Source organism: Exophiala oligosperma (assembly GCF_000835515.1).
Source record: "Exophiala oligosperma strain CBS 72588 unplaced genomic scaffold supercont1.4, whole genome shotgun sequence".
In the NCBI taxonomy this organism is placed as follows: domain Eukaryota; kingdom Fungi; phylum Ascomycota; class Eurotiomycetes; order Chaetothyriales; family Herpotrichiellaceae; genus Exophiala; species Exophiala oligosperma.
Genome location: NW_015622821.1, coordinates 594,056 through 607,990, shown reverse-complemented (window position 1 = coordinate 607,990; position 13,935 = coordinate 594,056). Strand labels below are relative to the sequence as shown.

At 51.1% G+C, this 13,935-nt stretch overlaps 5 protein-coding genes across 5 annotated transcripts; 1 reads left to right on the top strand and 4 right to left on the bottom strand.

Annotated features, from left to right (window-relative positions):
- Nucleotides 1-2: 2 nt before the first annotated feature.
- Nucleotides 3-1,073, bottom strand: PV06_04360 (uncharacterized protein). Its single transcript, XM_016405247.1, has 2 exons — nt 950-1,073; nt 3-886 (listed from the first exon to the last, which is right to left on the bottom strand). Exons 1-2 carry the CDS (start codon nt 1,008-1,010, stop codon nt 573-575), a joined length of 375 nt encoding a protein of 124 aa, XP_016263453.1. The 5' UTR covers nt 1,011-1,073; the 3' UTR covers nt 3-572.
- Nucleotides 1,074-1,197: 124 nt separating this feature from the next.
- PV06_04359 (uncharacterized protein) lies at nt 1,198-3,294 on the top strand. The gene is made up of 2 exons (XM_016405246.1): nt 1,198-2,589; nt 2,701-3,294. Exons 1-2 carry the CDS (start codon nt 1,498-1,500, stop codon nt 2,920-2,922), a joined length of 1,314 nt encoding a protein of 437 aa, XP_016263452.1. The 5' UTR covers nt 1,198-1,497; the 3' UTR covers nt 2,923-3,294.
- A 761-nt stretch (nt 3,295-4,055) lies between these two features.
- PV06_04358 (uncharacterized protein) lies at nt 4,056-5,705 on the bottom strand (the record flags this gene model as incomplete). The annotated part of the gene is made up of 2 exons (XM_016405245.1): nt 4,056-5,576; nt 5,640-5,705. The coding sequence occupies 2 exons, from the start codon at nt 5,703-5,705 to the stop codon at nt 4,056-4,058; spliced, it is 1,587 nt and encodes a 528-aa protein (XP_016263451.1).
- A 968-nt stretch (nt 5,706-6,673) lies between these two features.
- PV06_04357 (uncharacterized protein) lies at nt 6,674-10,350 on the bottom strand. Its single transcript, XM_016405244.1, has one exon. It carries the CDS (start codon nt 10,188-10,190, stop codon nt 6,945-6,947), a length of 3,246 nt encoding a protein of 1,081 aa, XP_016263450.1. The 5' UTR covers nt 10,191-10,350; the 3' UTR covers nt 6,674-6,944.
- A 339-nt stretch (nt 10,351-10,689) lies between these two features.
- PV06_04356 (metacaspase-1A) lies at nt 10,690-12,758 on the bottom strand. The gene is made up of 4 exons (XM_016405243.1): nt 12,383-12,758; nt 12,090-12,284; nt 10,966-12,040; nt 10,690-10,910 (listed from the first exon to the last, which is right to left on the bottom strand). The coding sequence occupies exons 1-4, from the start codon at nt 12,413-12,415 to the stop codon at nt 10,885-10,887; spliced, it is 1,329 nt and encodes a 442-aa protein (XP_016263449.1). The 5' UTR covers nt 12,416-12,758; the 3' UTR covers nt 10,690-10,884.
- Between the last annotated feature and the right edge of the window lie 1,177 nt (nt 12,759-13,935).

Here is a 13,935-nt window from a genome sequence, read left to right as displayed (position 1 = left end):
AACCTATTTTGATTGATAGACACAGGGGAAGTTAGTTTCCATAGGGTATGTCTGGTGCTATCCCGCGTTGGCCCTTCCTCGCCCGTAGCTATGTATCATCATCATGACTGCGAAGCGATCTCGACGAGAATTGTACAAGAGGGATACAGTCCTTGACCTTCTCATAAATGTTCCATGACAGGAAGTATTACTCCGTAGCAGAATACCTGTCTGATGTCCAGCCTTTATCTGTACCACTCAAAGTCCCTCGCGGACTTGATAGGTAAGCCATTCTCAAGGCCGCCTAAGCCTTTCACTGCTGGGGCCATTCTGGTAATAGTAGAAGCGATGAGCGGCTTTGATAGTAGCCAAAAACGCCGGCATTCGTGCCCGGAGGCTACAACGAGTCATCGCGCCTTGACCCAAGCACATCTAGCCATAACCTACTGTGACGGCCTTGTGCGACTGATCCAGGTGAGCAAGTTGACTGCGGGACTGGTTCAGAGATCCAGGCACCGTCCGAAATGTTGTCCTTGAGGCATACAGTGTGGGCCGTACTAGAGAAGGCGTATTCGTAGTCAGTCGAAGTATTTTCAACCGCTCGCTTGTTCCTGCGCCGCCATCTGGAGGTTTTGCTGCAATTGTAGCAATGCTACTCTCTTTTTCTCAGCACCATCCTGTAGTTCTTTGATTCTGCCTTCGGTCCGGTTGATCTCTTTGCTGATAAATTCCAGTCGACCATCCACTGCACCCACGGCTTCAGTTCTGTCCTGCTTCAGCAAAACGGGGCCAACAAGCTTGTAAATGCCAGCCTCGTCGCTCAAAGATGCAAACTCTTTCTGAACAGCCTTGTTTTCTTGTTGTTGGGCTTCAAGTTTCTGTCGCGCTTCGATCGTAGTCTGTAGATCTAGATGCCCACCTGAATCAGAAAAGCCCAAAGTGAACGAGGAAAATAGACTGTGTGCCTTACCGTCTTGCAACTTTTGCAGAGCCTCCGACAAGGTCTGTAACTTGTTTTTATCCTCTTCCATGGCGTCTCGAGTAGGGGAAATGGGGATATGTATCTGCAAAAGCTTTGTCAGGGTGCAGAGAAGATGTTAGTATGGAACACTGTAGGCCTGGAAAGATGTTTATTTAGCGCGGCCATTCGATTTGTCGCGGGGCAAATGCCGCCCCCGAACCATCTATCATGTCCCTCTCCATATCTCCCACCTTTACCTAATCTAAGTCTAGCACGAATAAAGTACAGTGATTATCTAGATGTCTTTTTGACCAAGACAGAGTTGTCGTTGACTTATCCTCAGTCAACCTGTAATCCTTTGTGAAAAGGAAGCCCGCCTGCGAGAGAATAAAGCCACCACTGCCTGAGCGAATATCCCAAGGCAGCCAAACCACGGGCGCTTGTTTACGTCTAGCATCACATCACCGACCAACCTCACACACACAGACACACCCTCGTTTTTTCGACGACACACACATCCTCCCCCTCTGCGCCCACACAGAGTTCCTTAGCCCACCATGTCGAACACCGACTTTCTCGGCCGCGCAATCGACACGGTCAAAAAGGCCATCGAACTAGACACCGCAGGGTCTTATGAACAAGCATACCAACAATACTATGCGGCTCTGGAACTCTTCATGCTCGCCTTGAAATGGGAGAAGAACCCGAAATCAAAAGAAATGATACGGGCGAAGGCTGGGGAGTACATGGACCGAGTGGAGAAACTGAAGGCGCACATACAAGCCAACGACCCGAGTAATCGAAAGAAACCGGCGGCGATGGGCGTCAACGGCAAAGCGGTCAACGGGGCAGGCAAGGGCGAAGCCGGCGGCGACAAGGACGAAGAAGATGCCGACAGCAAGAAGCTACGGGGTCAACTGACGGGGGCCATCCTGACGGACAAACCGAACGTGAAGTGGGAGGACGTGGCGGGGTTGGACGCCGCGAAGGAGGCACTGAAAGAGGCCGTCATCTTACCCATCAAGTTCCCTCATTTGTTCCAGGGGAAAAGACAACCGTGGAAGGGCATATTACTCTACGGTCCTCCCGGGACTGGTAAATCGTACCTGGCCAAAGCCGTCGCGACCGAGGCCAACAGCACATTTTTCAGCGTGAGCTCTTCCGACCTGGTGAGTAAGTGGATGGGTGAATCGGAGCGACTGGTGAAGCAGCTGTTCAATATGGCGAGAGAAAATAAACCGGCAATCATCTTCATCGACGAGGTCGACGCCCTGTGCGGTCCCAGAGGAGAAGGCGAGTCCGAGGCGTCGAGACGTATCAAGACGGAACTTCTGGTCCAGATGGACGGTGTAGGCAAAGACTCGAAAGGTGTATTGATTCTAGGCGCCACAAACATCCCCTGGCAACTCGACGCGGCCATCCGCCGACGTTTCCAACGCAGAGTGCACATTTCCTTGCCCGACAAGCCGGCGCGGATGAGAATGTTTGAGCTCGCCGTCGGCGACACGAAATGTGAAATGACACAACAAGATTACAAGGCCCTGGCCGATCTCAGTGAAGGTTACTCCGGAAGTGATATCAGCATAGCGGTACAAGACGCCCTGATGCAACCCGTCAGAAAGATTCAGACTGCAACCCATTATAAAAAGGTACGTCTACCAAGCCATCTATCTGGGCCCGTTCGCCCTTGATCAGGCAAAAGCCCACATGTCCTAAACCTTCACGAGACCACCACCCATTCGACTAACAAAAACAAACAGGTCCAAGTAGATGGTGGCGAAAAACTCACCCCTTGCTCTCCCGGTGATTCAGGAGCCATGGAGATGACCTGGATGGAAGTCGACTCGGAGCAACTGCTCGAACCCCCCTTGACCGTCAAGGACTTCATCCGGGCCATCAAGGGTTCCAGACCGACCGTGTCCGGTGACGATCTGAAACGAAACGCGGACTGGACGGCAGAGTTTGGTAGTGAAGGAGCATAGAGCAGTAACCGTTGGAGGGGTTTCGGGGCAGGGCAAACTCCGGCCCCCCAGCCACAGTAAAAAGAAAAGCAAGAGACGATTTATGAGGAAGCTGTGTGTGCGTATAGGATGTGCCTGATTTTGCATGAGCAATGGCGTTTCAAAGGAGGTGCTTTTTTCTTTCACTCGGAATATTGCCGGGGGTTTTGGTTTCCCTTTCTCTTTCTCTTTCTCTTTCTCTGAAACGGGAACCGTGCGGACTCGACCGGGCTTTACTCATGAGGATGAATTTTTCTTTTTGGCTTTTTCTAAACGAAATATGATACGAGGCACTGGCTAGAGATACGAAATATATATACTATATGTACGCCCCGAATATCTAGAAGGGCCATTTAGACTCCCAAGGGTCGTCTTTAGGCCCTCGTGGAGGCCGAAGGCTCCTTTTAACATCCGGTTTTCAATTCGGGTTGCCAGAGCCTTTTCTGGCATTTCCTGTTCTACTGCCAGATGTATAATTTGGGACAGAAATGTCTTCGTCTGCTTCTTCAAAACTCTGAGGTGAACATGTCTTCGAAAGTTTACTGCTTGATCATGATACCAACTCTTCGCTTTCCCCGGACTACAAATATATCAATCAAGGACTCGACGATCATGTCAAGTGATTGCTTTTTACCCGATAACCTAGCACCCCCGATAGCCGCATCAAAGAGTGTACGTTCAAACTCTTTCGTTCAGAAGGTCCGATCCGTACGAGGCACTTTTCCCGTTCATAGTCTCTTCTTGGGCGCAATGGATCTTGCTGGGAGATGGCGCAGGTTGTTCGCCATCAACTGTACCTCCCAGCGCAGTCGACAGTGAGAAAATTGTATGACCCGTTCCGAACCTCCGAACCTTACTTGGCTTCACTGAGGACAAGAATGAGCGCCTGCTTCGAGACCAGCAAGAATGGACAGCTCTTCCCATCATTTGCTGTTGAAGCTGCGGAAACTTGCTGTCGCTCCATGGCCTGAAATTACCTGCCAAAGGGCAACGACTGCAACCTCGAGCACTCAACCAAGAGATTGGCATTCTTTTTCTCTTTTTCAGACAAAAGAGGGAGTTTTGGTTGTTTTTGGGGAGCCAGGAACCCGATGTGCTTTGGGTCATCCTCCCGGCTAGAGTGAAAATGAAGCAAATGCGTCGCTGTTCTGGAAGTGAATACAGAAATCCTCATCGAAGCCGAAATCTTCTTCATTGATACCAGAAAACTCGTCCGGATCGCCGTCATTTTTGTCATCGCCTTTTCCGTCGCCCTTTTCGTCGTCCTCGCTAGTGTCCTCATCGCTAGCGTCGTCATCGCGAAAATCCCACACGTCAGACCCGTCATCGGACTCAGAAGCAGTTTGAAAGCTGACATATCCGAGCGCGTCTTCGATCTTCGAAGACATCTCTGAATGCAAAAGGCCCGGACTGGAGAGTTTTGCTTCTTTTACGGCGTCTTCGAACTTGGATGAGATCACTGAGAGCAAAAGTTCGGCGTCGAAGGGTTTTGCTTCTTCCAAACCTTCAGGACAGAACGTGTACTTCTGAAACCAGTCAGAGTCGTGTTCACCGAGATTGAGCTTCACATCCAGAAAAGGAGATAGCCCACTGTAGACAGCAAGGAAACGGTCTATCTTGTCAGGTCCGAAAAGGCGGTGAATCACAGGGGTGAGCCCGCTCAACCGCCGAAGAGTCACCTGCATTTGAAGCTCAGGTGTCAGCAGTATCGCCTTGAGCGTCGCAAAAATTTCATCGGTCCCTTTCTTCACGATTCTGTCAATGCTGAAAGAAGGTTGGCTTTCTGGGCAACACTCGAGGTTTTTCACATCCCCAAACTCGGTGTGAATGTCACATTCGCTCATTTTCCCAAATCGAAAACGGCATTTGGCGTGATATGCGTCAACGAGGAGCACCTCGCGAGCACCAAACACTTCAACTAGCTCACTCCACCTGTCTCCTTCTCGAATACGACGAGCGGCGGCGACGATGTCCTTCAGTGCTGACTGACTCTTGCCTTTTGTCGTCCCTGATGTTAGTAGATGGGAAACCTCGCCTGCAGTGATAGTTCTCACAGCTTTATCTCGACTGCTCCCTTTAGCCATCTCCTGTCGAATACGTACATCTCGGACAAAACTTGAAGCGACAAGGCCTTCACGTTGGAGAAGCCTGTTCTGCAGCTCGATTGCAGTGGCTTCTCCGAGCACAGACGCTTTGCCAAGAAGCAACCTGTTCAACGTATCCTCAGGCGCCAGAGACTCGAGGGCCATGCAACAAGTCGTAAGATTCCACCTTGAAAGTTTCAATTGGGAGAAGAAAATTGTGCAACTGGCGTTGACACGACCTGGGGCAAACGTCTCGGCAAAAGCACCTTCGATAGATGACGTTCCGGGAAAGTCTTGACTAGTGTCGCTAGATGGGTTCTCCATATTATGAAGACTTGATCGACCAGGTTGAGCTGCCGTGTAGTCGGCACCGAAGTCGTGATTCTCTAGGTTGAAGTCAAGTGAGGCCGGCTGTTTCCCTTGAGGGATCTCGGGGGGTTTCAGAGGCCTTGCCGCTTCGCCGCGAGCGGTGACATTTGGCGAGCAAGGATAAGAGAACTTGATGCAGCGGTCACGTTTCCGAGAAGGCCAACAGCGATCGGTAGGGGTGCACTAGGGTTGATTGTTCAGCAGCAAAAATATCTGGCGCCTGGACGGCCAAATGTGCCGACATACCTTTTGACGATCCTTGCGGCATTGGTGGCATTTCAAATAGTGTAACTTCCTGGGAGGGCGCTGCATTTTCACCACGAAGGGAGTGACTTCGTGTAGAAAAGTGATGGACTCAGCCTCTCTAGGGCCCAAGAGGAAATATATAAAACCACGTAAGCACTTGGTTGAAGACTTTGGCTCGGGTGAAGAAGTTCTTCTGACACAGTCGATTGTGAGACTGAGGAAACGTAGAAGAAAAGGTGACGGGTTGGCCTTGCTCTTATATGGTTAATCAACGCCATATTCGCACTGGTCGCAGACATCCCCAGAGATACATCTTGTCTTTCGCACTGCATACCCCTGTCATTTGTTCTATCGCATTGGATGGTGGTGGCTTTCTCAGGTTCGCCCTGAGAAATCCAAACCTGATTCGTCACCTCCTGCCAAGATAATGTGTTTGGATGCGTACGGTCGACAAAGAAGTAATTTTCGACATTTCTACGCCTGACCGGGACAAAGTGGCTCCGGAAGGTGGTTTGGGCATTACAAAAAGCGGTCAAGGGACAGTGAGGCAAGGTGGAAAGCGCCGAGTGTGATTTCACACAAAGGTCGGCATCACAGTGGCGTTCGCGGAGAAATGAATGTTTTTGGACGACCAACCTCTTGTACGATTTATCAGTAAAGCACCTTTCATGTGAAGCGAAGAGGGGGCAGTAGAGAGCGGGGAGGAGAGTCAAGAGAGAGTGCAAGGGAACGGAAGGAAGCAGTCAAGGGAGGGAGGAGATTGGATGGCCCAAAGCGGCGTTCGGATAAGTTGAAAAAGGGGGCGAGAAAAAGACGACGGCTTGGGGGTGTCAGTGTAATATAACTGTACCATATATATACAACAGCGTCGTCGACCAAGTAGTGAGTTCCGGGGGTAATTTGGACCGCCGTGATGATGTCAAGGACCCTCGTGTGTTCCATCAGCATTGGCAAATCTTTGAGACAGACGCAATTCCTCAACAGTTTGCAAATACGTTCCTAGGTCATTGAAAGGAGGATCAATTCGTCCTCAAATCATATGAGCGGGGATGTCGAAGGCCTCTCCTTACATGATACTCTTGACGCAACCTGTTCCTGCCTTGATCAGACAACGGAGCTACCAGTGTAAAGTAATCATCATATATAGGGTATACAATTCATTCTCCCTGTAGGTCCAACATGGTCATTTGACATAAAATCAACAATCTGTATATGGGGGGTATTATAGCTGCTTGCTTCTCCTTTCTCTTCAAGGTAGGTATCTTGGGTAGGTAGATTTCCCAAACATCTGGTCGGTCGACGTCGTCAGGGATACAAATAGCCCTTTTCAAAATAGTTCCCATACATGTCCACGACCCCCGTTCTCCCTTTGGGGGTCGGATTTCGAATCACCTTGATCTCGCCTTTCCAATGACCCTCTACAAACTTCATGTCAATGTCATTAAGGTCGCCATGAGTCGTAGGCTTGGGAGTGGTCGACCCATTCGACATCGGTGATGACTTGTTTGCTCCGGTCGCGGCATTAATGGCTCCCGGATCGAAGCCATAGCCATAACCTCGTGGTACATCCATCGAATCCGATCCAGTGTTGTTGTTGGCTATTCCATTGCCGTAACTCTGCCCATTTTGACTGGGTCCTCGACTGTGTCCGCCGGCCCTTGACGACCTATACCTGGACAACTCCTCCTCATACGCCTTCTTTCGCTCCCTTCTCCATGCAGCCAGTTCCGCAACAACATCCACTTGCTCTTCTTCCGACTCATTGTCCGGCTCCACTTGTTTGGGATGGGATGTTGGTGGCGGAGCCATCCGACGTTGTGCAGATTGAATGTGTCCATTCAAAAACTTTGGCGAAACAGGTCCCCCTTGCACCTCTGACAGTAGCTCGCGAGGGTCCCATGTCCCACTACCGGCACCGCTGTGTGGTCGAGAATGAGGCTCGTTTGAACTTCGCCTATTCCTCCCCAGAGGCAAATTTCTTGGGCTTCTTATCGTTCCCGCCGATCGTCCACCAAGATTCATCGAGAAAGGTGATAGGGTCCCAGTTCCGGCCCCCCAGCCCTGATTGACACTGCCATGTGGACTATTCGATCCACTGTCATCGTGTCCATCACCTGAAGTCAAGACGATTTTATCATCAAAATGCGCGGTTGGGAAATATTTTTCTGGATCATGCTCATAAATGCCACACTCGTCATGTTCTTCTCCCTCCTCCCCGAAGAAGCTGAAATCATTGGCCGCGGCGGACCATAAGTTCTCACTATCCATGTCACCTGTGGACGACTTACTCATGGTGATGTCCTGACGAGAATGTTGCCAGCCGCGTTGGGCGTCAACAGTCTTGACCGCCGGTTGCTCCATCTCTAGGATGATTGTACGCAAGGCAAAAAGGGCACGTGCTTGTTCGAGCTCGGCCATGTGTCGCGCTCGGCCAGGCGGAAGAGAGTAATCGGTACGGGCGAGGAGACGGGACAGGGCAGACTCATCGGCGCAAGCGGCAATGAACGACTTCAGGTTCTCTAAAACACCCGAGGATTTCGAGGTAGTGGTAGGCACATCAGTCAGTATTAGTGTTCGTAAATTCGGAAGCAGAGACGGATGAAGACTGCGCAGGTTTGAGAAGACCATTTGGTTCACCTGCGATCCTAGTTGAGGCTTGGACGGTTGCATGGGTCTCTTTGCCAAAAGAGTTTCAATCTGAGCTTGACGATGAGATGTCGGGGTTGGTAGAGGAGACAAGGTCGCATCTGGCTGGACGGCTGGGGATTCAGGTGTAGTTTCAGATGGCTCTTTTATGAGAGGAAGATGAGTAGGCATGTGCTTTGTTTTTGCCGACGGAGCCACCAAGGGTTGAAAAGTACCATGGTTGCTGATGGGAGAAACAGGCGAAAAGAGAGACCTGGTCGTACTGTGCGTCCCAGTCTCGTCAGAGATTTCGGACTCTGTCGTATTCCCATGGTCTTCGGCTTCGTTGTTGTGTAGATCTTTGTCGTTGACCACTTCTGGCGCGAAAGGGCCTTCGCCTCTGATGGGACTTTGCTTCTCCTCGACTGGGCTGGACTCATGTGGTTTCTCGCCGACTGGAGGGCTCAAGGCAAAATACATCACGTCACCTATCAGCTCTTGTCTCGGCTGTGCTGGTGTAGCGTCCAATTCGAAAATTGGTCCGTTGTCAGGCAACTCCACGGCATAGTGAGCTGGCGCTGGAGCTTCGACGATGTGCCTTTCCTCTGACGACAATTCAGCAGCCACTGATTGAGACTTGACAGATTCGGCCGAGGCAGCTGAGGCCGCTTTATGTTTAATGGAACCATGACTACCCTCTAGTTTTGCAGTGACCAAGGCGTGGTCGACACGAAGATATGTGAGGTTTTTGCTCGCCGATTTCGCCAGCACAGGTATAAGCTTCTCGGCTCCCGGAAATCGAACCTCGTCGATGTAACCTGTAGGCGAAGAGAGTGATTGTGTCCTTGCAATGGTTTTGACGGTATCGACAGAACCACCATCGAGTATGTGTAGTCGTTCCGACTTGAGCAGACTGGAGAGGCCCTCGACAGACAGGCGATTACCCGAAATATATAGATGAGTAAGACCTCTGTGGGGAATATCTTCAAACGCTAACCTCCCTGTGAGAGGCTTGGTCAGTTGCTTCAGTAATTCATGGTCGAGTTCTTCACTGCGTAAGGTGTCCAGACTGAAGAAGTCCGGGCCTGGGGCCATGCCAACAGGCCAATCTTCCAGATTTAGATTGCCACGGGTTGAGGCGTCGGATGGAAGAAAGCAAGCCTGCATTAGGGAACGAACAGCCATATCGGTCAACAGGTTGTCCCTGATATCCAGCAGGCGGACCTTGATGCCGATGGCATTGGCCAGCACCTCGGCCTCTCCGTCCTTCAGGCCGACGCCCCTCAATTTCAGGACCTGCAGATCTGGCAGCCATAGCAGCGCCGCCAGAACGGCCGCATCTCTCGCGGGTGACGTGTACGAAAGGTCGAGATAGACTAGACTTGGGAATCTGGGCAACGCGCCCGCCAGAGCGCTTGATGTGGTGTTCGGCTCACTCGAAGCCAGCAGTAGCTTCAACCCATATGTAGGCAATTCGTCGTCTTCTCCCGAGGGCCGTGTCCTCCCGCTGCTTGTAAGTCTCAACGCATTGAGACTATGGTGATCGAAAAAGGGTAGTTTCGTGACGACCAGACTTTGTAAATTGGGTAGATATTCGAGGACATCGCGCAACCACGTCGGGTTGGGACCGCCGTATATTTCACTGAGCGCAGGCGGTAGGTGCAAAGTATGCGTCAGGCTTCTCACGCTCGGCCTCGCCTTGCGGAGGATCCTCTTGAAGCGGGTGAGCGCGACGTAGACGGCGTCGTTGGCAATGCCAAAGTGGGAAGCGGGATCGCCCCAGAGGAAGGGAACAAATATCGAGTACCATTTCCGCGATACAAGACACGCCGAACAGAGGTCACTCGAGGGGATGTAGGGCGCGATTATCGGCCATGCTTCGCGACTGATGGCGCTCTCGTACGAGGGAGGGACATCAGGCTTCATGCTGGAGGGCGGTTCGGACGAACAAGAGTAGTCATGTTGGAAAAAGTAACGACGGTAGGAGAGGCTCGTTGGCGACAAGACAGAAACGGGAGGAAGTGAAGTCGGTACCAATGCCACTCATAAATCGATCATGGGCTCGTTGTCAATGCGCCGGGCTGCAAGATTCGTGATAAGTGGGTGGTGACATGCGGCGCCAGCATTGACGTTGTATTGCATACGATTCCGCCCGCGTTCACGTGGCACGTTTTTCTCCAAGGCGGCCACTACAATCACAGCCAAGAGCAGAACGAAAATGAACATCCCGTCCTTGCATCCTATAATAGGTCTTCTGGACGCTCTCAAGGCTGACTCTTGTCAATCCTTGCCTCGCTTACAGACCACTATTCAGGCACTGCCTAGATACACATGAATAGTGCTCATGATTGGCAGTACTAATGATAACATCCAACGATGGACGGCTACACGGCACATGAACGCAACGGTTGATGCTCTCAAAAAGTGTGATGAATAGGTTCAATTATACTCTGTGCTCGCCCTTTCACGCCATGACTTTTCCCACTTCCATTAGAAACTTGTGGCATGTCCAGGGGAAGCCGCTCAGGAAACGCCGACTATACAATGTTGAAGCGTGCTAAGAACCATTCCATGGCACCATAGGCCCGGGTATCATGACTATCCTCCTGCGTCTCGTTGTTCACATCACATATAGTAAATCCGTGTCTGTTGGTTTGACGGTTAGTGCTTGATTTGAGAGTTGATTGAAGGAAGAACTTACTTAGAGGGTGGGAACAGCTCAGCTGCGGTTTTTGACTGTATTTGGCAGCCAATTCATCACGGATGCTGTTCAACAACTGAACATAACTCTGGTGTGGGTTTTTCTTCAACGCCGTCACGAAAGCCCAGCTCATGGCGCCAGTGGCTTCTCCTGCAATGTTGGCGTCCTGACTAGTCTGAGAGTCTTTGCTGCCTGACCACATGATCACATCCGCAGGACTCGTCTTGGTTTGCTTGTTGCGTTCGTTAATGGCGTTACCCGTCGTAGCTTTCTTGAACAAGCCCATAGCTGTAGAGGCCATGCCGCCCATGTCTCCACGAGCATAGGACGAGATGATAGACAACATGCCTTGGCCGGCTTCTTTGGCCAAATTGGGCTCTTTGAGGACACCTTGGGTAGAGTAGATGTACGGCAGGTCGAGTGCTGAGCCTGAGTGGCAAGAGTCGAATATTGCCGTCAGCCGTACACCAGGAGGTAGTGATTTGACCATGATGCGGTGCATCTCGTCATCCACAATGTGACCCGCGTTCCGGAAATCGACAGGGTATATTACTTCGTCATATCCATCTTCTTCATCTCCATCAAGATCTGGCGTTTGGCCACCGTGGCCACTGTAATGGAAGAATAGTGAGTCATTCGGACGCGCATCTTTGACGAGCCAATGCATAGCTCGAAGTATATTGGCTTTTGTCGGTTGTGACATTGGGTTCTGCTGGTCGTCTGTGAGGATTACCATGTCCTCTCTAGCATAGCCGAAATTCTGATTGAGATAGGTCGACATGTTCTTCACATCATTGATACAACCTCTCAGTTGTCCTCTCTGACCAAAATAGTTTATACCTATCAGTAACGCTTTCCGCTTTCCCGTACAGTTTGAGTATTGGAACGAATATCCTGCTGGTGCTCCGGCTCCAAACTGCTGGGGAGCAGTAGGCGGAGGTCTTGGGTTGCCATGGCCTTGTGACTGGTTGTTGTTATATGAGGAGGGCATGCCTGGTCGGGGTCCAGGATAGCCATTTGGCTGAGGAGGCGGGCTTGCGTATCCTCCGTAGCCACCCTGCGAAGGAGGGGGATTCTAACACACATCAGATATTTTTTTGGAACCAGGGTTATTGTGGACGTACATTATAGCCATATGGTGCTACATTTGGCGGAGGTTGGCTGTACTGAGGAGCGCCGTAACCATGAGGCGGGTACGGTTGTGACGACTGTGGAGGGGGATATGGCTGTTGACCGTAGCCTTGGTTGTAGCCCTGAGGCGGGTATGGTGACGGAGAATGTGAGGGAGGGTATCCGCCGTAGTTGTTATGTTGTTGAGCCTGAGTACAATCAGTAAGCCGTCTATCATCAATTGCCTGCGTCATAACAGCTCGGTGTTGCCGCTTCTCGCTGCGGAACTGGAGTGTGTCAGACTTACGCCGTAGCCGCCCTGTCCAGGGAACCAAGACATTGTACACTCGAGGACAGTGAAGAATTTGTTAGAGATATAGAGGTCGACCGTGATATTTTCAAGAAGCACGACACCGTTGGGCGAGAAGAATAGGTAGCGTCGACGAAGGTGCTTTTTGGTATTCGTAAGATGAAGTGGGCGGGAGTCCTCAGGTTCTCGGCTGGGATGGGGAATTTTAGGTCAATGTGCCAGGGTTCGATGTGGAGTAATGAGAACAGGGCTGACGGGACTATCTGTGCCGATACGCGAATCTTCGAGAGGGAGAATCTGGTATGAACGAGGTGGCGACGGCTATACGTGTACAGTATTGATGACTCAGGTAAACCGAAAGGAATGGAATGTGAGGCTCTAGAGTAGACGACCGACTGCGCCTACTGTGCTGTTCCTGTTTGTTATAGACCCTGCGGGAAAGTGGCCGCTTACGAGACCAGACAGACGTGCTTTTTCCCGGCGTCAAAAGCCTCCACCATCCAGCTCACATGTGTCTCGGTCCCCTCTTCCTCTGTCAACCTGTCTCGGTCGATGTTCACGGGGTCTTTTTGTTCTCGGCTAGTCGCCCTCTCCTTTCGCCTTGCAGCGGGAAAGGGCACGTCCTCCGCCTAAGTTCCAGCTTCGCTCGCCTCACGACTAACCCTTGAAAGGAGGGCCGTGTACCAGCGAACAACTCCTCTGTTTCCAGTTTACGACGGTTCGACTTGACCCTAAATCGAGCAACCGTTCTCAGACGAGATGCAAGATTCAGTCCTAGCTGGCTATGCAGTCCAAATGCAGTCATAGGAATTACAACCCTGCTGAAACCCTGTATGCATCTTCAAAAGCGTCGAAGGTCGGCTCTTCTCAGTAGTTCCAAGCTGAACACGGGGTACGAGGCTAGCTACAAGCTCATCCGAACTAGACATGACTCGACAAGTCGTTGTTCTCCCGCTCTCTAGTGAGGTTAGAAGTCGATTCTTTTTTTCTCTCTCGTTCTAGCTCCAAGTGCTGAGTTTCGAGGGATCCACGTGGCATATGGCAATCAGCTTCGAACAGCCCTGCATTCACATGGGCACAGGCCGTAAAATTGCATGCAGACCGAGACCCAGTGGTGACAAGTCGTGCCTCATGCAAGATCCAGCTGCGCCACAAGTCTTCGCCAGCAAAAGGACCTAGACGATTGGCCATTCTGGATAATGCTGTCTGCGCAAAACACTCGATTGGTTCAGCTTGCTGCAATCTCAGTCCTTTTGGTCATTTTGCATACGATGTCTTTCCTGTTACGGATACCCTCGTGTTACCCTCAGTAGTTGCAACTGGCATTACAGAGTAGTAAGCAATAGGTGACTGGGCCGCATATAGCAAGTCCAGCCCTTGCCGAAATTCAAACCCCTGTGGTCTGGGTAGTCTCTGACAAGGGGCTGTTAACAGAGCAGTGTTTACACCATCCCCCAGATTTGGTTATCTATTCATACGGGGTTGTCGCGATGATGTTGTGGTTACATTGATCCATGCTTACACATGCTTGACCATCCTTTGAGCCTAGT